At 35.1% G+C, this 24960-nt stretch overlaps 4 protein-coding genes, 1 long non-coding RNA gene and 1 pseudogene across 9 annotated transcripts; 3 read left to right on the forward strand and 3 right to left on the reverse strand.

Annotated features, from left to right (window-relative positions):
* Window positions 1-6951: 6951 nt before the first annotated feature.
* On the forward strand, window positions 6952-9807 carry LOC18590483 (Ribosomal protein S18). Its single transcript, XM_007016024.3, has 5 exons — window positions 6952-7189; window positions 7286-7644; window positions 8645-8740; window positions 9145-9204; window positions 9298-9807. The coding sequence occupies exons 1-5, from the start codon at window positions 7099-7101 to the stop codon at window positions 9502-9504; spliced, it is 813 nt and encodes a 270-aa protein (XP_007016086.2). The 5' UTR covers window positions 6952-7098; the 3' UTR covers window positions 9505-9807.
* An 836-nt stretch (window positions 9808-10643) lies between these two features.
* On the forward strand, window positions 10644-13729 carry LOC18590484 (putative serine/threonine-protein kinase-like protein CCR3 pseudogene; annotated as a pseudogene).
* Window positions 13730-15506: 1777 nt separating this feature from the next.
* Window positions 15507-18798, reverse strand: LOC108663178 (uncharacterized). The gene is made up of 3 exons (XR_001929188.2): window positions 18442-18798; window positions 17858-17957; window positions 15507-16011 (listed from the first exon to the last, which is right to left on the reverse strand). It is a non-coding gene; the product is annotated as an uncharacterized LOC108663178 (long non-coding RNA).
* On the forward strand, window positions 16025-17177 carry LOC18590485 (Heavy metal transport/detoxification superfamily protein). The gene is made up of 3 exons (XM_007016026.3): window positions 16025-16250; window positions 16388-16463; window positions 16580-17177. The coding sequence occupies exons 1-3, from the start codon at window positions 16245-16247 to the stop codon at window positions 16933-16935; spliced, it is 438 nt and encodes a 145-aa protein (XP_007016088.1). The 5' UTR covers window positions 16025-16244; the 3' UTR covers window positions 16936-17177.
* Window positions 18799-19396: 598 nt separating the features above from the next.
* Window positions 19397-20269, reverse strand: LOC108663470 (metallothionein-like protein 1). Its single transcript, XM_018127733.2, has 3 exons — window positions 20128-20269; window positions 19925-20005; window positions 19397-19831 (listed from the first exon to the last, which is right to left on the reverse strand). The coding sequence occupies exons 1-3, from the start codon at window positions 20178-20180 to the stop codon at window positions 19744-19746; spliced, it is 222 nt and encodes a 73-aa protein (XP_017983222.2). The 5' UTR covers window positions 20181-20269; the 3' UTR covers window positions 19397-19743.
* LOC18590486 (GTP-binding protein Obg/CgtA) lies at window positions 20180-24283 on the reverse strand. 5 transcript variants are annotated; one of them, XM_018127731.2, is made up of 6 exons: window positions 23777-24283; window positions 23567-23675; window positions 23247-23329; window positions 23069-23131; window positions 21833-22971; window positions 20180-20410 (listed from the first exon to the last, which is right to left on the reverse strand). In XM_018127731.2, the coding sequence occupies exons 1-5, from the start codon at window positions 23900-23902 to the stop codon at window positions 21844-21846; spliced, it is 1509 nt and encodes a 502-aa protein (XP_017983220.2). In that variant the 5' UTR covers window positions 23903-24283; the 3' UTR covers window positions 20180-20410; window positions 21833-21843. The 5 variants fall into 5 exon arrangements, with proteins under 5 accessions (XP_017983220.2, XP_007016090.3, XP_007016091.3 ...); XM_007016028.3 differs by having other exon boundaries at window positions 20180-20420; XM_007016029.3 differs by lacking the exon at window positions 20180-20410 and having other exon boundaries at window positions 21809-22971; window positions 23777-23909; window positions 24062-24283.
* Window positions 24284-24960: the final 677 nt, after the last annotated feature.

The raw sequence follows: 24960 nt of genomic DNA on the forward strand, positions 1-24960 counted from the left end.
ATTATTATCATAAGATCATAAAAACTTATTTAATTTAAAATAAAAATATAAAAATTTATTTTATTCAAAATAAAAAAAATAAGAACTGAATTGAATTAGGAGTTTATTTAAATTTTTTTAAACAGTTTAGGAGTTTTTTACCTTTTTATTTCTTAAATTTGAATATTTTACTTAATTAGATTTACAGAACAAATTTTTTTTATCTATAAAAGTTTAAATTTTTACAAACATATTTATATTCTAAATCAACTACTCAAATTTTATCTCAACGAGTTATTTTTCTTTTATTTATGTTTGAAGGCAGAGTTTTAAAATGAAAATATTAGTTGGGGTTGGGTATTTAGGCCAATTCAACATCACCTCCAAATAAATTTTAAAAAGTAATTTATTTTTATATGTAAATATATGTTATACTTTCGATAATATTGTTTAGGATTTCCGTGACTGATGATTTGAACAAGAAAATGTAGCATTTGAAATATATTTTATATCAAAATAATAGATGAAATATATAAATTAAATATAATCAAAACATTATAGAAAAAATGAAATCAAAGTGGGACAGGTTGGATTCCCATTTTTCTTTTTCCATTTGTGCTATGATTTTATGTTAAAAATCAAGTCATGTCAAGTCAGGTTAGAAGTATCAAGTTAGATATGTGGATGAAAGAAGCCCACATTGCCTCACTTATATTATCTCATAAATTCAAGTAAATATTTTTAATTTGTATAATGTTTTATCTAAGGGGAAAAAAAGGAAGATGAACCTCCTATAACTATATTATTATGTGACAAATGATGCAAATAAATTATTAGATCAAACCAAATTTCTAAAAATTGAAGAATTTTAGTTTGTTATGAGATGATAACACTTAATTTTGTTGGTATCATATTTTAAATAGGTTTTTATACTATTTTAAAAAATTAAAAAAAAGTTTTATATTCTTTTATTCTGTTAAATTAAACTTTTATATTTTTATTTTGAGTCAAATATACCTTTATGATTGACGGTTAATAACGTGTAGTTAGTGAAAATGCTATTTATCATTTTTATATCTCATGGTGCTAACATGCGGTAATGGATGGTAACATAGTATGTTTTTATAGTATGATGACATGTTTATATGATATTTTTATATTTTTAAGTCAATGTTACATTAACACCACATGAGTATAAAATAACAAATATTGTTTTGACTAACAATAACTTATTAACCATTAATCATAAGAGTCTATATGATCCATAATAAAAATATAAAAACTTTATTAATCACAATATAAGAATAAAAATTTATTTAAATTTTTTTAATTTGAAAGTTTTTTATAACATTATAGCTTTTTCCTTTCATGATTAAAATTTGTATTGCTGTGATTTAAGAGCATCTTAAATTTTTAGTAATTTCAATTAAAACATCTTAAAGGTTAAAAATTGAAATATTAATTTAAAAGTTTTGAATTTAAAAAGAAGTGTTTTATATGTACAACAAAAAGGAAAAATGGATCAAGAAAAACAATATTAATCTATAAAATTCAAGAACAAAGGGAGGGATTCAATTAGGTGATGCAATAATTTGATGTGAATGAGGTAGGAACTCTTCCTAGAAATGGGTATTGAATTGATTTTGTATAAGAGTTGAGTTAAGCAAAATTGGTCTTCGACAATGACCTTTTGACACTAGCCGTGCGGCATTACCATCAGCCATAAAGCTATGCGAGGAGATAAAAGAGGGTTGGAAACTGCCAAATGCCAGGCCATTTGTCGCTAATGGTTCGTTTTCAGATGGGACCCCAACTAGACTAAATCCCCGTTGGGACCCCGTTTTTATTGATTGGTCCATACTGTCACGTGCATGGCAGGTAGGACGAGTCATTTCTTAGTTTTTACTAAGGTCCAATCGGTTTCCAACACGTGGGTTGAGGTCATCAAGAGTGAATGTAGAGGATTTCTGCTAATGTTGAGGATAACTCCAAAGGGAAAGAGGATCAATTGAAGCAAGTTCAATTGTTTTTCCGTCTCTCCTCGTCACAATGGAAAAAGGTGTTCGATTTGACCTGCTTCTTTTCGTTTTGTTCCCTACTGTTTGTTTTATTTATTTATTTGGTTTCTTTCCATTTTCCAATAATTTTCGGAAAACGAAATGCCCAAAAAATACTATTAATTCTACTTTCGTAAATATCTCCCATGTCCTAAAATTCTATTTTTAAATAAATAAATTTTGGACATGAGAATTTGGATTCTGTAATTTTGGTTTTTCCAAATAATGTGTGGTTACTATTACAACAATTTAAATCTAAATCAAATCATTGGTGGTAATCAAAATTTTTAAATGAGATATATTTTTTTGAGGACGAGATGAAAAAAAAAGAATTTAATCTTTTTAACAAAAATGATATATTAAATTAAATATTCCAATATTAAAATAAATGAATATGTAAACCTTGTGGCAAGCATGTCATAATTGTAATCTACCTCTTGCTTTCTAGAAGTTCAATAAATTCAAGTGTGGTTCATTATGACAAACACGAGTTTTGTTGTTGAATTAATGTTAGGCCAAAGTTAGGAAAGTGATGACAATGAAGAAGGAAAATTGGTATAATATTTGATTTTTTTTTGAATTATTGAAAAATTTTAAATAAATTTTTATTTTTTATTACGTTTAATAAGTTTGCATATTTTTACATTGGATCGAATACATCTTCTATGATTAATAGTTGACAAATTATCGTTAATTTAAATATCACTTATTACTTCATGTCATGTGATATTAATCTAAAATGTTGACCTATTATAATTGATGATCACGTGATATACTGATGTAACATGATCACATGATCTTTTGGTATTTTTTATTTTTCACATAAATACCATGTCAATGCAGTGTAAATATAAAATAATAAGTGATATTTTGACTAACGATAGTAAATCATGAATTAATCATAAAAACCCATTTAATCTAAAATAAAAAATATACAAACTTAATTAAACATAATAAAAAAATAAAATTTTATTTAAATTTTCTTAAATAATTCAAAAACTATTTAAAACATTATTGCCATAAAAAATTAAGTGTGTATTTAAATTTAGATAGCTTTATTTATAAATAACATATAATCAACACGTGGAGGTTATCTTTTGAATCATTTCAGTAAAAAAAAAAAAAGAACTTAAACGAAGTTGTAAGAGATAATATTATCATCTAGATTAGTTTTATTAGACAATCAACAACTATATACTATAAATATGAATATGAAAGTCTTGTCATAGTATTATTTTTAAAATGCTTACTTAAATGACTATACTAATCTAACTCCAAATACAAACTCCACCAAGTAAAATCCAAGTACCATATGCATAGAAAGAGTTGAAAAAATAATTTACTTATCAATATGAGAATACCCAAAGTGAGTATTGGCCAATGGATTCCATAGTCCAACCAAAAGGAACCTTTAAAACGTTAGCAAAAATTTAGTTAGGTAGTGAGAATAATTTTTGGGTTATGTGTGCAACAAGTCAACCATTTTTAGTATGCTTTTTTACAAGCTGAAATGCCCAAGTGGTCCTACCAAATTCGTGTCCAACCATATAAGAACCCACAACTACTTATTTTCTACTTTCAACGATAACTATTTTTTTTCTATAAAAGCAAAAATAGTATTAAAAAAAAGAAGTTGACCACATGGACCTCATATCCCCTCTCTCTTCTATAATTTAGATAGCCACCTGTGCTGGGGCCGATCCCCCAATCACTTTCAACTTTGAGCTTCTCAATCGGCAAAGGGGCAGGGCGAGGGGCCAACGTGGGGGGGAAAAGCTCTACCCTTGTGACAGCTTGTTTGGAGTTACATAACCCAACTTGCTGCCAGCCTCAATGAAGTACCAAACCCCACTGCCATTCCTCACCAAGGGAAAACAACCAAGGAATGGTTATGGGAAGTTTGTTTGTTTATGGTATGACGTGTACGTATTATTATAGATTGGTTTGTTTTCATTTCTAATAATAATAAAAATAAAATATTTAAAGATTTATAATTTTTAATCATAATTACATGTAATTTATTAATTTTCAAAATAAATATTCTATTTTACACGTTTAAACGATATTAATATTTAAATTTTTTTTCTTTTTCACTCTTTCCGTTTCTCTCAAATTATACACCGATCAGATCTTCTCAAAAAACACCAGATTGGTGCTCCCTTAGCCTAGGGAGCATTCTGTTTGCTTGACTTGGGGAGCACCGTCGAATGCACCCCAGGCCAGAGGAGCGTGACTAAAGATTTGGTCGGATTTGACCATGCATGACCAAATTCAATTGAGAGGTGGTTAATCGGCGATGAGAGTGTTGTCGGCCAACTGTTTGAGAGAAAAAATACATAAGGGAGAAAAGATTTTTTCAATAGGGAAAAATTTTGAAAATAAAAATTATAATTTATATATTGTGTAATTTTTAAAATTAATAAAAAATAAAATTATTTAAAAAAATTATCACGTCAATAAATTAATAAAAATATCAATAAAATTTTAACAGCTAAATTTATGTGTTCAATAAAAAGTAATTTCTGAATAAATTGTTAATTTTTTATATTAATAGATTTATGTAAAGTTTTAATTAAAACTTGAAAAGTGTCGATATTTTATTCTAATAATAAAGGGTTGGGTGTAAATATAAGAGGCGTGAGCGCGTGGGAGGAATGGTGGCAATAATGGAGGCGGAAAGGAATGGAAAGGGAAGATCCAAGTAATTATGGATTTTCTTGGATCTCACTTTCTGCATAAAGTGGCTTTTGCTTGAATTGGAACACTTGGGCGACACCATAAAATGTTGCCCTTCAACATTGTGCTCCTGTTTTGAGCCCGGACCGAACAACACACAATCTGGGGCTGTTGCTTTTGCCTTTTCCATTGCCATTAGGCCAGATGTTAGGTTTTTATGGTCCTAAGTAGAAATCCTTTTTCCTTCTTCTTTTTTTTGGGTCCAAGCTTTTGTCATTTATTGGATAATGTCATGGTAGATTTATTTATCAAAAAATATATTTGAATAATTGGATGCTAGAAAATTTACTTGCTTATCTTTATGTGGTTCGTATCCACAAATCAATTCAGATTAATTACTCGAGCAACTTGAGTTTAAATTCGGTTATTTATTTAATTAAGATTCACGAGTAACTTAACTCATTTAAATCTTGTATACAACAAAGTGGGAGAAAAGAAAATGAAAAGGGTAGCTTTGCTTGCAGTGTCAATCCAATGGTACTCTTGAGATGTCATGTGTGTTTGCTCATCACATATTTTGTCTTTGTGAATTGACCCTCTTTTATTTCCTTTTTAATGGAATACTTCATACTACTGTATTTGTAAACATAAAAAGATGCTGATTAAAAAGTGTTCACTTTTTCATTTTAGATGATCTAGGATATCAAATGACCCTTCCATCCTTCCACTTATCTTATTGGTTCTTATATGGTAAACACTGAAACAGATACTTTGCTTCAATTTTTGATCATGAAAGAAGGAAAGAAAAGGGTAGGTTTATGTAATTGAGAACAAATCGGGGCTCACCAACATCAATCAAAAGATCTAAAAATCTTTACAAAGACTCGGTTTTTTGTCCACACTCTAGAAGTGTAACTCTCAAGTGTATATCGAGGTATATTGGGTTTGATTGTATGATTGTGATGGGGGAAGAATGTGATTGACTTGAGCAGCTCGAAAGTAAATCACTCAAGGAAAACCCACCAAAAGAAAAGAAGGTAGCAAGCAAAGCAGTGTTTTGTGTTTCGAACTTTAACGATAAGATGGCACTTCATCATTGATGTGACACCATTTTTCCCAATGGAAGAAAGAGAAAGAAAGATGTGGGAGAGAAAATTATGAGAGATGGAAAATGGGTCGGTGTGTGGGGGGACCGATATATATTATTTTATCAAAGGGAAGCAGCTCCCCCTGTTTGATGGATTGCTGGATTTGTAAGATTCCCCTGAACATATTCAACCTTCCACTGAAATATGAAGCTGAAAACTACTATACTCCAAATAAGCATATTTGGGTACAGTCTCATACTGAAATCCTTTTTGAATTTAGCTACTTGGGTTGATGGACGTTTCCATTTGGTGCTAACTTTTTCATAAGAGCAAAAAGATTTCAAAGTATTACTAATCAGGTCAATTGTTCTAAAGGAGGCATCATGTTAACAACTATAATAATAAGTAATATACTAGACCTTGCTAGCTTTCTTTAAAAGCATTTTCAACTTGTTTTTCTAGGCAATGCAGAAGATATTCCCATGATTGAAAATGAACTAATCTCATAGTTTGCACACCTTAGGAGTTAGGACCAGCTATGTCTCTACAAAGCTACACTTTCAGTAAATTTAGTAAGGAAGACAATAATATTAATTGTATCTTGTCACTTGAGCTTAACTTATGTAGTATCTGGCAAGGAGATGATACAAATTGGAGTAAAGATTTGAGTTATAACACTCATTTTGGCAGCAAATAAAGTTTTAATCAGCTGGAACTTGGAAGGATTACAAACACAGATTTTAGAGGCAAGGATACATGTCCCCTTTCTAATTCTATCCAAAGTTGGGTACCATTCTCTTTTCTTATTCCTTATTATTTTTCCTCAATTGAGACAAAAGCAATACAAAATACAAGATCTGGGTATAAATCTTGTACCATACTCCCTCAAGAAAGGGAAAAGAAACTACCTTGTAGTTTCTTTTTTCTATAGACACTACACACTGAATTTGGCAAAAAAAAAAAGAAGAATTTAGTTATTTTAGAATAACTTTAGTTAATTACGAAGAAAAGGAATCAAGTTGTTTTGGAGGCCTTTTTGTGAAGGCTCAATTCATAATGAGATCCTAATGGTCCTATCTCAAGGCCTTGGTTCAACAAAATTCAACTTCAAGGCCTACAAAGCCCAACTGAAACGAAAAGCAACATAATCCAAAAAAAAAAAAAAAAAACCCAAAACCTCAGAGAAGGCAAAAACCCTACAAAGTTCCATTAATCCTAGTTTTTCAGATTCACTTCATCTTCTTCTTTGTTGTTGTAGTTGTTTTTAAAGGTTGTTTCTGAGCTTGTTATTACCAGGAATGAGAATTGCTCGAGTTCTGTTGGGTTCACTGGAAGGTGGCTTATCGCGCCCACGTCAACTTCTTCAAAGTGTCAGATTTCTCTCAACAGGTTTATTTTCAAGTACCCTTTTTTTCTTCTTTTGCAAATTTCATTAAAGTTTTCCCTTTGATCACAATTTTTTTAAATTTGTTTATCATCAAACAGGAAATGGGTTTGATGGGCAGCAGCCAAATTCCAATTCATATGAGTCAGCTGATGAATTTGAACGGAGGATTTTTGGTGGGTATTCTGGGGATAGTTTAAAGGCTCAATCTTTTTACGAAAAGCTCGATAAACTTGGGAGGGCACGTAACCGTTATAGTCCTAGAGTGGGTGGTGAAGATGGGCCATTTTCGTCATTGGATGACTTGGATGAGAGTTTCAATACGTTATCAGATGGAATGGATTGGAAATTGAAGGAAGCAGCCACTTATTTTGAGTTTGATATGGATGAAATTGAGAGGGAAGATTATGCTTTTAGACCAGATGCTAACTTTCCGCCTGGAACGACATATGAAACTAGGGTGTGTTTGTAAGCTTATCTTTGTTTCTTCTTATTAAATTTGTGTTGAAGGATTTTCGAAATACTGAAGCCAAAATTTTGATCTTGTTATTTGTCATGCACGTATTTCTTGCTCATGTATAAACTTTGACATTGGTGTTTGGCTTATGATTCTGATTGAGTTAAGTAAAGGATGAATTGATATGACGCAGGAATGGGCTTTGCAAAGTTAAAGGGTGTTGAAGAAAGACTAGTTAGAAAAATATTGATTTTCCAAGGTTCATGAATGAATAGTTACTAAAACTTAGAGAAGTTTCTGATTTATTATGCTACATGTTTAATCTGTAATTCCTGGCTTTTTCCACTAATTGTTTTCTTTTCTTAATAGCTGGATGTGTTCTTAAGTGATATTTTGAAGCACTTTAGAATGGTTGATAGCTTCAAGTACAGTTCAGAGAATCATTTTGCATGATTTATCATACTTGCAGAGATAAATGAAGTGCATGGGTGGTCATAAAAGTCATTTTGGTGAATGAAATTAATAATTCTTAAGAAACCAAGGATAGACGTATAGCCTACATTTCTTTCTATCTACATCGCCTTAGAAATCACCAGGATACAAAACAGTAGTTAAACCCAATCTATTAAACAAACCAGCACAAAAATCTGCAACACCATATTGCTCCCTAAAAACATGCCTACTTCTGATAGAGAAAAACCTGCCGTCATTCTATGAGATGGCTTTCACAGACTACAACTAGTTTTTTATTCATTGTTTAAAAACAATATTTGCTAGCAAAACATAAGCTTTCAGAGTAGATACATGCAAAATGACTAATCATAGCCAATAACATGGAACTTTGATTGGAAAAAAGAAAACATTGAATGTGCAGATTTGTTAGGCTTTGCAGTGTCTAGAAATCATTATAATTAGTAATTAGTACTGTGCTGCTACTCTAGTGTTTTGTTTTTTGGTATGTCAATACAATTTTTTCTTTCTAATTCTTTGTGGTTTAACGCAGGATCTTGATCTTAGAAGGCCAGGAATACGTAAACCTGTCAGAATGCCCACATTTGAAGTAACTACAGAGGAAGTTCTGCGAAAAGCTGATTTCAGGGTGAGCCTATCAAAATCTAGCATCACCGTTTTTTTTCTGAGTCTAAACAGAAGTGCACTCCTGTTTTTTAAATGCTGTAATGTAAGGTGAATAAGAAAGAAGAGGGGCTGGTGGAGGGAAAAGGGCAGGTGAATTTGACATTTCTATGATCCCTTGCTTCAAAACCTAAATAGTTCAAATGTGAGTTTTAGCTTTTCTTTGGCTGAAGTGGCACATGATGTGATTGATCACCTAAGATAGCAAACTTTCTTATGAATGCAGAATCAATCTTTTACCATTTTATTCTTTTCTCAGTTCTCTGTAATAGTAACTTTTCGAATATTCTTTCAAGCTATCTCTACCTTGTTGTTCCCTCAGTTATCAGCATTGACTTACAATTATACATAATAATTCATGTTGGGCAGAATGTTAGATTCCTGGCAAACTTCTTAACAGAGGGTGGAATTATTATCAAGAGGAGCTCGGTAAGTCTTAGTGCTTATTCTATTTATCTGGTTGCTTCACAAATGGTATTTTATAAATTTCCTTTAATTATTACCTTTTAGTTCATCTTGTAGACTGGTATTAGTGCCAAGGCGCAGAGGAAGGTTGCCAGGGAGATCAAGACTGCCAGAGCTTTTGGTCTGATGCCTTTTACGACAATGGGGACAAAGTCGTTTGTTTTTGGAAGAACTATGGAAAATCTTGATGAGGATTATCAATACGAGACTTTTGATAATAGCATGACAGCCGATGCAGACGAAAAAGATCCTTTTGAAGGCTAAGCTTGGGCTGAAATCTGAGTCTGAATAGTTTCATTTCCTCGTATCCTACTATTTGGGGCAAGTCCCATGTCAGCTTACTGTAGCTGAAATTGGAATCGAAATAAGATATAATTAATGCAATTAAGGCTGCTCATACCTTAGCATTTCTGGTGTATGGTCAAAGTATACACTGCATTTACAATCAGATTAGTTGGTATGATTAATCGAGGACGTTAGAAATTACATTATTCTATCAAGGGAACAGTTGTGTTTCTTTAGACTTCACGGATTAATGAAAACCTTGTCGTTTCTGGATTGATCTAAGGCTATATATAAGTATTTGGCAGCCCCAAAGTTTGAAGTTGTGCTTTTATTTCAGCCAGGACCCGCAATTGAAAGCTCTGAGTTGCTTGTAAACCCTGGGAGTTTGATTCAAGCTGTAAATTGGGTGGAGTGAATGACTGAATGGTAAAGAGCTTTGGCCTTATTAGTCTGGTGGGTGTTGTATTAATTTGATTACCTCATTAACGTATACCAACTACCATATACTTTTTGACAGTTAATGATGTGATGGAAGCCCCTATCGTTTTCCATGAAATTTAAAATTAAGTTGGGTTTAGGACTGCTTAATTTAATTTAATTTAATTTCCACCTTGTGACAAAAGGCTAAAAGATTCTAAGCTTTGCCTTCCTATGATGCTTCACTGGGTACCGGACTTGGTCTCCTTGTTTGAATACCTAATCTAGCTGTTCTACCGTGTCAGGAACCAGCTGTGTCTACACACTCTAAACTAAAGAACCCAGGGGTAGGCATTCTAAGATAGAAGGCCAAGTTCAAGGACAAGAAAATAAATAAAAGTAGATCTTTCTGATATGTTTAGAACAGTTTCTTTGATGGGGGCTGACCAGTCACAACATTGTATTATATATGTTAAATTGTTAATTTTCCACATCAAGTGAATCACGTCCTTATACTGACATCAAGTTCATTAAAACTAGCTTAAAAAATAGCTCTCGAGGTCAGCCCCGTGACTTAACAGATCAACCAACAATCAAAACAGAACATAAACCAAACTGGCCTTCTGTTCCTGTATACTAACAAAAGCTAACCTACAAGGAAGATTTTTTTTTTTTTTTTGTCTTTGCGCTTATGCAGGATTGAATTGATTGCTTGTTATAAAGATGAACATCCAACAAAATCTAAGTTAATCTCTTTCTTTCTTTTGTTTGTATTAAATTGTATTCCCCATATAACTATATGTAATTCTTTATCCCCATCAATCCTAGAAAATAAGTGACCAACATTTTCTCTCCTTTTTGTTGTGGGAACTATGATTAAAGTACTCTAAAAAGGTTTCACAACTGTAAATTCTGGAAGCAGGAAGGGTTAGCAGGGCAGAGAAAGATTGTTACTTGAGGTCTGTGGAAAAGGGCAGTGCATTGAAGTGTATATCCTTTTTGTGAAGTAATGTTTGATAGAATCAATTTCTGAAAGTTTTGAATCACCAGGTACCCTCTTCTCTCAAAAACACCAATTTCACGGGACCACACGCTCCACACTTGTATGAATTGTATTGTATTGTTTTATTACTCAACTCTCTTTTATCATTCCCCATCGTGCTCTCACCTTTGATCTTTCTTTCTTTTTTTTTTCTTTTTACTCTTCGATGAGAAACAACAAGAAACTACCATCTCTCAAATGACCCTAACACCCTTCTCCTTCACCATTTCCCTCCACCTCACCGCCATTATCATCATTTCATTAGCAACAGAATGTGCTGTTGTTGCTGCCCTCGGCTCGGCCTCCACGGTGGCTGTCACCTTTGGCACGGCTACTGTTTGTGGCATCATTGCTGGTGAGCCAACACAGAGAGTCCAGTGCTACCAAAATGGACTCAACATTTCAGTTTTGCCAAACGTATCATTCGAAGCAATCTCTGGTGGCACAAGCTTCTTTTGTGGCCTCAGGTCAGGTGGATTCAGCATCCTTTGTTGGGAGACTAAAACTTTAATGAATTCAAGTTTTAGGCCAAAGCGTATATATTTCAAACACAATGTCTCGTTGACTGACCTGGCGGTTGGTGATGATCAGGTTTGTGCCAGAGAGGTGGATTCTGGTGTAGCTAGATGCTGGAGAGGAGGAGGTGGTTCTCCATTTCCGTCACCTGGTCTAGGTTTGAAGTTTCGTGCAATCACATCAGGGAGTGGCTTTACTTGTGGGATTTTGAAGAATGATAGCACAGTTTTCTGTTGGGGTGGCAATAAGATTGGAGCTGAAATCCAAAGACAGTATGGTAAATTGTCAATGTCAAATTTGGTTGCTGGAGATTCTCATGCTTGTGGATTGACCAGGACAGGATTCTTGGTTTGTAAAGGGAATAATGAGTCCGGACAACTGGATGCTCCTTCTAGTTCAGCTTTTGAGTTCTCAGGTCTTTCACTGGGAAGCAATTTTGGTTGTGGTATTAGGAGAAGAAATGGATTGGTTCTGTGCTGGGGAGGAGATAACAGATCCAAATTTGATTATGATGCAGTACAAGATGTTTCATTTGAGTTGATTATTGCTGGTTTGAATTTTATTTGCGGCTTGACAACAAGGAATTTAACAATGATTTGTTGGGGTCCTGGGTGGTCTAATGGGAGTAATTCGACAAGTGATCTTCCTTTGGGAATGGTAATTCCAGGTCCATGTGTTCAGGCTTCATGTAATTGTGGTACATATCTGAATTCTGAGACCTTGTGCGATGGTTCAGGGAACATTTGCAAATCATGCCAGACTGAACTTCCAATTCCAGTGCCGTTGACACCAATTTTAGCACCACTCCCATCACAAGGATTGCAGCCATTTTCTCCAGCAAGGAAAGGTATTAACAGGCTTTCGTTGGCATTTTTGATTGTGGGATCAATCGGAGCTTTTGCAGGGATTTGCACTATTTTCTATTGTTTATGGGCAGGAGTATGTGGCTTCTTGCTTTGCAAGACACATAATTCTGTGCAACCCACGCTTACAGGTGCCAATATAATTACGACTGTTGTGGATAATAATGATTCCATCGCCCCCCCTTTAAGATCATTTTCCATCAGGCGCAACAGCTCACGGAGACTAGGACGCCAGAGAAGTGGGTCATCATCATCAAAACATGCAGAGAAAACCCAATTTTTTTCACTATTTGAGCTTTCTAATGCTACTAACAACTTCTCGCTGGAAAACAGGATTGGTGCTGGGAGCTTTGGGGTGGTTTACAAGGGCAAAGTTCCTGATGGTCGTGAAGTTGCCATTAAAAGAGGGGAAACTTCCGAAAAGGTGAAGAAATTCCAAGAAAAAGAAACTGCATTTGATTCAGAAATAGCGTTGTTATCACGTCTTCACCACAAGCATTTAGTGGGGTTAGTTGGATTCTGCCAAGAAAATGATGAGAGGCTTTTGGTTTATGAGTACATGAGCAATGGCGCCCTCTATGATCATCTACATAACAAGGACAATATTGAAAAGGGTAGTAGCATTCTAAATTCCTGGAAAATGAGGATCAAAATTGCATTAGATGCAGCAAGAGGGATTGAGTACCTTCACAACTATGCCGTACCACCTATAATTCATAGAGACATCAAGTCGTCAAATATACTATTGGATGCGAATTGGACAGCTAGAGTTTCAGATTTTGGTCTATCATTAATGGGACCAGAATCTGATCAAGAACATATGTCAACCAGGGCAGTTGGGACAGTTGGATACATTGATCCAGAATACTATGTATTGAATGTACTGACAGCAAAGAGCGATGTGTATGGCTTAGGGGTGGTGTTGTTAGAGCTTTTGACAGGAAGAAAAGCTGTTTTCAAAAATGAAGAAGGTGGGACAGGGCCAATGGGGGTGGTAGAATATGCCAGCCCGAGGATATTGGCAGGGGAACTCCGAGCAGTGGTGGATAGAAGGGTTGGGGTGCCAGAGATTCACGAGGCTGAGGCTGTGGAGCTGATGGCTTATACAGCTATGCATTGCGTGAATTTGGAGGGAAAGGAGAGACCTAATATAACAGACATTGTTGCCAATTTGGAGAGAGCACTCAGTCTTTGCGAGGATAGCCCTGCTAGCCTCTCTTCTAGAACGATTTCCATTCCTTCAGATTGAGATTTAACAAGAGTTCATGCAATTCTTTTTCTTTGCCAATTTTTTTTTTCAGAACTGTATCTTAGCTGATTATTCCCCATTTCAGTAATAACCCAATTTTCTTGATTCTTGTTATTATTTGTTGAATGTAAATAAAAGTAGAAAAAAATGTGGTGCTCTCTTTTGAAGCTAAAAGTTGTCCAAAAGATTGAAAAACAGGAAAGAAAGATCAGTAGTCACAGACAAAAATGGTCCCTATAATCTTGTTTTAGTGGTTAACTCTTATGCCCTACGTCGCTTTTGTACAACTCAAAGCATTTGACTAGTTTTTCTCTTTTGTCCTTCATCATGAACTTGAAGTGGTTTCTTATCAGTTTATCTTGCTTTTCACCTGTCAGTTTACGGTAATAACTATTGTTGTCCACGTCAAAGGCCTGTACTTAGGAGACAAAGCGGCAATTACTCCTCAAGTGGTTTCTTTTCATTTGTTTCTTTCGCCACCCCCATCCATCAACTCTCTTTCCTTGAAACCTTTTTGCTTAAGGCAATATTCCATTTCCAATCTTTGATGCTACCATGGAGAAACCGTCAACTGAGCTATCGACTAGAATCTAGCTGTTGGCACCTTCCTCTTGCCTTTGCATTCGACAGTTTTAAAGGTAATTCCTGATTAACATAGGCCTGTGTTGGAGATTCCACTAAAATCATTATGACCACATGGTTGGATCTAAATCAGGTCGGGTAATATTAAGAATCAGCTGATTTTTCAATGGAACAACCTGTCCTGTATAATTACACCAAATGGTTCAAGAGCTATAGCCTAATGTCTAAGCAGTATTACATATTCTAGCCCCAGCTCATGCATTTCCCCTTCCCCCAGCATTGCAATGGACAGAAAAGAAAACGCATAGAGCCATCATTCTTTGGGTTCCTAATTTTGGTCAGGAAAGGGGCGTGGGAAGCATTAAAGCTGACAAAAGGGATTACTTTACGAATATGGCATTGGTTGAAAGCTTGAAAGGGGCTTGTGATGATTTCAGGCATTGTAGTGAACGTGAGGTTTTAATAGTGGTGCCCGCTCTGTGCTTGGTCAAATTTTAAGAGGATTACGGTGATTTGATTGGTTCACCATCTTTCCTTGCAACAGAAGTTCTCCAAGTCAAAGTACTTGACAGTTCAAGGCCTGATGGGCTTGAACCGTTGTAAACATTTTCTAGTAAAAACGAATCTAGCACAGTGTTCTGAGATCCAATCAGAGGATTGCTGGGTGGGATCGGTTGTTAATAATTTAGGTATCTCCAAAGCTCACGATTCGTGCGATAAAGGAGCCCATTTCAACTTTCAAACCACTCCTGGACTTTTTTAGTCTAGCCCTTCCAAGATGGTGATGGAGGTGTCTTTCATCTCTTGAATAATGCTTTGACCTTGTAGCTTAGGTCATGTGACAACAAGAATCAGGAGCATAATAACAGTATCTTCTTACTAGAAGCATCGTGACAAAGATGGTAATATTCATATTTATAAATTTATTAAAGTTTTTAATTTTTGAAGCGCTTAACGTGATATTCTCTTTCATCTTATGCTTTCAATGTTATTAACATCCATGTGTGCCTCCACTAGAAATGCTTGATATAGATCGGATCAAAATTGAATCCATTCTAATATAATTTTATCACGAATTCATTACGCGAAAAGCTAACTTGATAAAATATGCAACATCCATGTTGACAAACTTTTCAAAATTTTCTTATCCATTTGATATGGGATTGAAACATCCTATTTATTTCTTTTCAAAATTGAATTTGACTAGATTGAAACTCCTGGTTTTGATTATAGATCTGTAGTAGTCTCATGAAAGTATTAAAGCTTCAAAACCAATTTGATATATCCTACGTAGTTAAGAACACGACCTGGATTAGGTGCTCAAAACCAATTCTTTTCAATACATTCCCTGTTCAATGGGCAAAGCTACATTGCCTTATTTTGCACGAGACGGTTGATATATAATTAACATGCTATGAACAGTTATTATCTAAGAGTTATATCTAACTCTCTAAAGTTTCGATACAATAAAATCCAATTTAAAATCAATCTAAACTCAACTCACGAACATCTCTAAATTATTTTTGTTATTTTTTTTCTTTAATCTGATTAATCATTACCGCATGTTAGAACTCGTACAATAAAAAAAGTTTCTTGGAACTTTTTGTGTCCAAAGAAACCATGGCAGCTTAAGCTAATTTCACGTGGAGCTGATTATTTAACATTCCACAATGTTTAAGTCAACGCCGCCCATGTCGATGAAAACATGTTACTTATCTTAGAAAGTGCGGATGCCCATGCAAAGCAAGGTGGCTTTGCCTTCCCAAAGCTCTCTGCCCACCTCTCTTTAACTTTGCTTCAAGATCCCAAATCTTCCCCTGCAAGACCGTTGGGAGTTTAAAAGTCGGTGCATAAACCATACATTATGCATACCATCATAAACAACAAATAATTGAGAACAATTATCATAGAGGGACCATGGTTTATATATAAGGAAGTAGACTTTGATATGCATATATCATCCACCCTGGAAGTAAATCATATACAAACTTTGCAAACCAGAATTTTCAGATAGCTAGTTGGATTTCTCTAAGCCTTCCAAGCAAGCAAAATGACGGTAAGAAAACGTCTCAATTTGTTTCTTGTTCTATTATTCTACTTAAACAACTTCAATTATTCTACTTCTTATAGTTACTTTTATCTCAATTATCATCCCATCGGTATTAATTAATTTAATTGGTTTTTTTTCCTCAGATCATAGAGATGAGAGTTCATATGGACTGTGCTGGATGTGAAAGCAAGGTGAAAAGTGCTCTTCAGAAAGTTAAAGGTTGGTACCACAAATTATCCACACCAATCAATGTTATAGTTTTTCTATATGATTTTTCACTTGTATGTAAGAATTTTTCAATTTATAACATTCGGGATTTCCATGTGCACACACAGGTGTTGACGAAGTTGACATTGATATCAGTATGCAAAAGGTGACGGTCACCGGATGGGCTGACCAGAAAAAGGTTCTTAAAACAGTCCGGAAAACCGGCAGGCGAGCTGAGCTGTGGCAGTTGCCCTACAATCCAGAACACCACAGTTTTGCTAATCACTACTACAATCAACACCAATGCAATGGCCCCTTGACATATTATGCACCCCAGCCTTCGTCTTCTTACAATTACTATAAGCATGGATATGATAGCAATGATCCTTCCTATTATCATCACCCCGCTCATTCAACTATATTTGGTAACCAAAATGGTTCAGCTTTTAGTGATGAGAATCCTCATGCTTGTTCTATAATGTGAATTTAAACAAACAAAAAATAAAAAAGAAAAGAAATCGCTGCAACCCTTGTTTTAGGATCTAAGAAGGATATAGTGTGCCTTTTTGTATTTCTTTGTAATGTACGAGCAAATGCACATCTAGATGTATACATACACACACATCTAGATGTATGTATGTTATTTTACCCATATACATGAAGTGTACCCAACTCAGCTAGGCAGCTCAAAATCTGTCATACGGAAATAAAAAGATCTCAGGAAAATGCTACCATTTCATAGTTTTTGTTAATGGCTTTTTGATAAAAGCACACACTCAACTCAAGTATTTTTATTCACTCTGCAAGCAGTCAATCCAGCTAGGTAAGTAGAAGATGTGTGCATGCACTGTCGAAAAAACAAAGAAAACAGTTTCCTATTTGGGTTAAGAAGAAGAATAAGAGGGCATGCCATCAAGTAGGTTTTCAGGTTCACTGTCAGCTCCAAGTATGAATTTTACGATGGACAAGGCACCCCTTTTCTCAATCTAACTGTATATGGTTTCTCAATCACACTTTTCTGGGGTATTTCCATCATTTAAAAGCATACTACATCCATGGCTTCCTTTTCAGGTTGCAGCTGTGAGGGCAGTGTAGACTTAAAGCAGCGGAAGCAAATAAACAGAGGTGATTTCTTGTCATAAGGTGCTTGAATTTCATTGAGGAATTTTTATAAACATAACGTTCACATACTTATTTACACATGAAAATCACAGCATTTGATTCACAAAGACACACCTGCTAGCTCTAATTCAAGTTCTATAATTTGTACATTCAACCCAGCAAACATATATAAATAACGGATACAAAGCTACCTATGTATTTGCTGGCAAAATAGAACAATTCCAGCACAAGCTACAACTCTCCACAAAATGTAAATAGGTGGCGGACAGAAGAGTTTCACTTACAAGGAGAGTCGGCGTTAACTCTTTAGGCCAGTATGGTCTCTCTCTAATCACCAATTCCATCACTTATCAGAAGTAATAAAATCCCCAGAGTTAGATCCACCTGCCCACAAGTACAAACGCGCATAATTTCAAAGGGGTCAAACAAATTCCAATTTTAGTGCCGAAGCTAATATGTTTCTACAAATAAACTGATATACATATATGTGTATGTGTGATCAAGTACTCAACTAATGAAAATGCAATGCTTTTTCTAGTTTTTCCCCTTTTTTTTTTTTCACTATCATTAATGTTCCAGCATTGATATTGTTTCAACATGCTGGAATAGCAGCACTCAAACGTAGCCAAAATAACAACTATACATTTTAAATTACAAGTTCTTCAGCATTTGGGATTTCCTAAAGGGAAAAAAAGAATATTTCCATGAAACCGAGCTTATTATAACCATTTGACATAGTTGAGATTGAGCCTCTTCCTTGTTTCGGAACAAAATTTTCTTTTTCTTTTTGTTAATTATTCTTAGCAATCAGACAGAAACTATATAAAAAACCCAAAGTTTTAGTCTAATTACTGAGAGAGTAATTTACCTCAAGGAGCACGTTTGTTCAATTTAAGTTTTCTCAAACGATTAATAGCGTGAAAAATATCACCTCCATGAACAGGAAACCCATCAGCCATCCAGCTTTGAAATGCTGACCCAACCGTTTCTTCTTTAAGGAGTCTCTCAATTCACAAAGATAAACACTTGGGTTCTCCTAGTTCTCATTCTGAAGTTTGCCCTTGAAGGTTATCAGCTGTTTGGGAACAAAAGAACCTCGAGAGATGAGGTAGTGGCATTAAACACTTGAGAAAGAGAGCCTTCGGTGTCGTAGCAGAGCCAGTGCTTTGGCATGCTTCGGCTCTTGACTTTCTCGCTAAAGAGCTGGATTTTGTAACTTGGTAAGTAATGGTCTCGAAGATAGGCCCCTTGTCCAATACCTAAAGACCACAGCTCAGCTATCTCTTTTATGATGATTCTGCCATTGGCTAATTCAAGTTTGAATTGGGCTAGGATTTTGGGCTAGGTACTTAGATCACTAGGCTTTGAATTAATTTTTGTTACATCTAAGCAACAATTTAGTTTAGATAAAAATAAAGTTTTAATAATTTTGGATTTGGGTAATTACAATTTTTGTATTATATCAAGTTAAATTTCTTACATTTTTTTATGTAAATTTGGATTGAGTTTTAAGTAGACTACACCATATATTTGACTTAGATTGTGTTTTTGGCCACTCTTTTGGCCTTTGCTTATAGTAATACATACAAAATAAAGGCTGAATAAGCCACCGACTATAATATTGCCAATGAAAATGACTTTCAGTTTTTCTTAGTCCATGATGAAGATGGGGATTTGATCCCATCGGTTGATCCAATCTACAAAGAGAGCTTGTTCATTGTTGACAATATTGTTCTAAGTCATTATCACATAGCCATCAACTTGGCACACAATTTTCTCCTTGATGACCAAATCAACCATACAAATTGTAGGAAGAAATAAAATTTGACAACACAAATGAAAGGAGCTAGATGCATTCATTAATGATTCATTCACTCCAGGAGGCTGAAGCTCCCCCCTTCCGGGCTTCCACTTTTACACAAGACTCCATACAGACAAATGCAGCGACTAGTTATACAATTTAAACAAAGACCAAACTAGCCACGAAGCAGCAGCAAATCCTTGGAAAAGGAATTGCCAAATGCCCTGGCTGTTTTATTTAGGACAAGCACTATTAGACGAAGACACACAGAGACCCTATCAAACCCTTTTTTCTCTTCTTTTCTGTGCGTCTCCTTAATCTTTAATTATTACAGGACATTGCTGCTTTGTCTTTGGCATGTTTCTTCGGCTAACAGTTGCATGGATCGCAGCTGCAGTTTGATCCACACTTGCAACCATTCCCTCCTTCAGAGCTCACCTCGGTCCCCTCAAAGTTCCTGCAAGTTAAACCCTGATTTCAATACTCTTAATTCCCATAAAAACTGGTTTACTGGTAATGAAATTGGAATCCAATTTTGTTTGATACTAACGTCTTCACTGTCGCAACTCCAGAGATGATGGTCTCAGTGGTGGTCTTCTCTGCGGATTCCAAGTTAAGGTTCCTGCTGCATCTGCAATATTCAAAGGTAAAGATTGAAATCAAACAAGTTAAACACGCACGTATATGCTCATATACATACACATAACATTTATACTTATTACCAATCAAATAAAAAGAAAAAAGAATTATTACCCGCAGCTGTCGCCGCATTTGCATCCAGAACCGCAGCTGCATCCTGAAGACATTTTTCTGGGAAATAGTTTGTACTAGGAAATTCAATAGACAAACGCAATCTCAAGGGTGAGTTTGTTTGAGGGAACTCGACTGGTACTTATAGTGGACTTGAAAAGAGGGAGAGTGTATATTCACCGTACACGTGGCAAAATCCTTGGATAATTGCGTCTTTGGAATTGTACAATTGCGTCATTCTCTTCCCCAAGTAAACACCCAGACAAATCTTTCTCTATTGCCCGTCCTTTTAATCCCTTGTTGACAGCCATTAAAATTATTAATATTACACTATACCGAGACTAGTACTTGTCTTATCTGACAAATATTATTTTGTCACGATGAATTAAGACAATAAGCCTTTCCTAAAAATTGGAGAATGATCAGTTTGATTCTTGTTATCATAGAACAAGAAATTATAGAGTGAAATATAAGTTCATTAAGGGGGGGAATATTTTCCAATTTTATGTGAACTAGGATGTAACAAGACTATTCCATTCCAAGTTAAAATGAAAAACATAAAAATGGGTTGCTAAAGCTAATCGTTGCTTTGGGTTATATTCATCTTTTTCTCATTTCTTATTATGAGATATTGAATATGGATGTCCACTTATGAATTCTTATAAAATTTGCCGCCCGCCCTTCAAGAAAATGTCACTTATCCAAATATAATTATACTAACAAGCTTTAAAAAAGAAGTCAACTAACCTATTGTAGACAAAGTGGAGATATCTACAATCTTCATTCATAGTGGATTGGAGAAAGCATCACAATGGAAATATATGTCATTTTCACGTGTAAATATTTTTTCCAATAAGTTCTAATCAATCAACTGTGGGAATGTCGAAACTTTGGGGTATGTGATGAGAATGTCTTGATGGGTTAGAATATGATGAAAATTGTACATTAAAAAAGCAATTGGTAATTGGTCAAGGAGAGAAGAGCTTGTGAGAAAAAAAGGCATGAAGCACGCATGCAATAGGTAAGATACAGTACTCGTAGGCATCAAAGTGATGTAACCTTCGACACTTTCGTGCAGACAACTAAGTTTTGTTGTTCTTCCGTGTAATGATATAAAGACATCAAAGTTCAAAACTATATTTTTCTTGTCATGAGTGTCTTGGATGAATTAATGGTAGCTTGGTAAGTAGGTGAGATGAGTTACCTGCTTTCAACAGATATAGTTTAGATCACTGTATATGTTTCTCTTTTAATATTTATGGATCTTTTCATCTTTTTGGTTTTTGCATGTGAAGCAAAAGCTAATAGTTATAATATAAATAAATGGTGGGTTTAAATGATCTATTACCCCTGATGCTGGGAGAAGCTTTCTGCTTCTACTGGTTTCTACCATTCTTTTCTCTTTTAAAAGATGGTGTTTATTTAAATATTTTTAGCCCCACAAAATTATTACTTCGTATTACTTCTACTAGTCCTGATGGCTGATGGAGAGAAATCTACAGAATTTTAAAAGAGCTTTAAAATCAAGTCCGATAATGCAGAAATAAATGCAAAAGTTGAGCCTACTGCCAGGAAACATGACATATGGTTTACTTATTCAAAAAGCAATTAACAAAATAAAACGGAAGCACGCATCTATCTAACAAAAATGGAATTAAGATGCAAAACTAGAACAGAGAAGGAATGATGTCAAAAGGAGAGAAATCACCTTATAGCTAATCAGCACTTTATGTTTTCTACACTGAGTGAGTTTGATTTCTCATCACCATTTACAAGCATTCTAAGGCCAGCTTTCAGCTCTGATATTCCTTCCTCCAGCACTGCGCAGACACAATATATAGGAACGCCTTGTACTCTCCTTTCCAACTCTTCATATACTTCTTCAGCCCCAGCCTCATCAATTTTATTTGCCACCACCAAGGATGGTCGATTGGACAGACCTTCCTGATGGTGCTCTAGCTCTAAGACTAAATCTCTCAGTTGATTCCATGGTGGAATTCCTTTCCTACCATCTAATGCAGCAGCCAAGTCTACAACATATGCCAAAACCTTAGTACGTTCTATGTGGCGGAGGAAAGCATGTCCAAGTCCACGATTCTGGTGAGCACCCTTTATCAATCCCGGAATATCAGCCACTGTAATTGAGAAGTCATCAAAGTTTAAATTCCCTAAATTTGGCCTCAGAGTCGTGAAAGCATAGTGGCCAATTGCAGGCTTAGCCCTTGAGATAGCCCCTAGAAGAGTACTTTTACCAGCATTGGGCATCCCTACAAGGCCCACATCAGCAATGCTCTTAAGTTCTAGAACAAGAACAGCTTCAGAACCAGGCAAACCAGTACGAAGGGAGGATCGATCATCATTTGATACTTCAACCTCAAATGCTTTATCCCTATGGACTTCATCCTTTGAAGTCTTAGGCTTCATTGGACCACTCGAGTAACATACATTACCTAAACCACCTTTCCCTCCATGAGCAACAATCATTCGCTGACCTTGCTCTGTTAACTCTGCCACATTGTACCTAATTTCTTCCAAAGCTTCAGATTCAGGCCCATTTGCTTGCTTCATGCCTCTTGATTGGTCCACAGTCAATCCATTTTTTAATGAATATTGCTCCACAGTTATTTCAGTACAAGATGATAACTGACCAGCAACATGCACTGATTTGACTTTCTCGGCCATACTTGAGTTCTTGGAGGCAGTTTGCTGATCAACTTCAGATTGATCATTAGCAAGTGTACCAGGGAGTTCCCAAGGATCCAAATCAGTTGAAGAACGATGTTCAACCATGGATGGTATTTCACCCTTTTTAAGATGAATTACAGTACCAATAGGCACTTGGAGAACCTGCCACACAGAAGAATCTCTTAATTCCAATTGGTTAAATAGAACACGAGTGGATAGCACAATGTTGGAAGTAAAGAAAGATCTTGAAAGTATTAACCTTGTCTTCTCCACGAGTTCCTATCTTGTTCTTTGAGGTTCCGTGTCCACCTCTACCTGCATTCTACAGCGAATCACAAATACAACACAATTCACATTCGATAAAGTGATTGAATGAAGACGAGAGAGAGAGAGAGAGAGAGAGAGAGAGAGAGAGAGAGAGAGGAAAGATAACATACAACATGATTTTGCAGGCCACTGAAGTCCCAAACTGCAGTGGAACATTCTAGAATCACGTCACCACCTCTTCCACCATTCCCACCTACATTAGTCCATTAAACATCATAAACAAAAGTAGCGACAAATCTAAAACTTTTCCCAAAGTTTTTCTAAGTTAAACACTCATTATCACCAAAATGAAACGAATTAACAACCATCACAATTCTTAATTCCATGTATGCGATGCATGAGTACGCATGTGTAGTATGAAGGAAAAAAGACTAGTATGTAACCATATGAAAGAGTGGTTACAGACAGGAAACACTGAGAGAAAACTCACCATCAGCTTCACCACGACGGTCATGGCGACTACGGCGAAAACTGGTGGAGCCATTACCACCATCACCCCCTTTGGCATAGAGTGTAAACCTGTCTCTCATTCTAGTCTCCTGCAAAAGAGGCCCATAAACCCCAAATATCAAATACAAGTCATAAGGATATGAATCAAACCCCTGAAAGTGAGCTAATGAGATGAAGATACACAGCAAACCTGTAAAGGGGTCTTCTTGTGAGGAACGTCAGAGTAAGAAAGCAAAGAGAAAATGTAGCATGGCGATCTCAAACATCTGCTTATGGTTTGCAATTGCAAAAGAGGTTTTGCTCGGTGCACCCACATTTGTGGTCTTGACGAGTTTCATAAATTCATTAATTTAACTAAGGATAATAATACAAATCAAAAAATAGGAGGCAGCCACTCAAGCATTTTATCAAAAAGTTAATGTTCATAGCTTCACAAAATAAATAAATGCATTTCTGATCAGCTTAAACCGTTCACCTTCAGCCTGTGTGGGTGACATGGTGATGGCTAGGTTCTAGGGAAACCTGATATTCGGAAGAAAGTTTTGCTGGCTGTCATTGTCAGGCTGCGGAAACCATGGTGCCGAAAGGATGGTTACTGACTCACTGGTGAGTGAAATGAAAGGGTGTGTGATTGGTGATTTCTGGCGCCCAATTGGAAAAAGAAAGTGCTGATCGGAGCCCAAGGATTGCTATGGAGATTGAAAGATGGGCTTAAGGATAAATAGGCCCAAAAATAGTAATTGCTATTTGTTGTGAATACGATGAGTATTTACAAACTAATTTCTCATTTTCTTTTCTTTGTCATTTGAACATAGGTTGTGCATTTAATTTGAATGAAATACTCTATATATAAGTAAAATTTAGCATTCCAGAAAAAGCTATAGTTTTTGAAATAAAAATTCTTTGCCTTCATTCGATGTTCTACTTGATATCTTTATTCATAAATTTATTAAACTTTTAGTATGAAAATTTAGAGATTAAGATTTAGGGTTTATAATTTAGAATTTACAATTTAGGATTCTGAATTTAGAATTTAAGAGTTAATAATTTTGATTGATAATATCAAAATAGACACGTGACGTAAAACTATGAAAAAAATATCAAATGAATGTAGAAAATTTCTGTTTGTAATTTTTGTACCTAAATAGAAATTATGTATCACCAAGAATTTAGTTTCATTACTTAAAGATTGTAATAAGTTTTTCTGTCTTTTTATTACACCCATGAAATGGTGGCAATCAAGCTAATAGTGAATTATACACAGATTTCATGTACTAATTCAAGGAACCATATATCTTACAAGTATAATTCTGCAATATAAAATCTTGTTAATTCATGAACATGGATTTCATCAAGAACCCATATTTATGAATG

Source organism: Theobroma cacao, chromosome 9 (genome assembly GCF_053813885.1).
Source record: "Theobroma cacao isolate CCN51 chromosome 9, ASM5381388v1, whole genome shotgun sequence".
NCBI classification, from domain to species: Eukaryota; Viridiplantae; Streptophyta; class Magnoliopsida; order Malvales; family Malvaceae; genus Theobroma; species Theobroma cacao.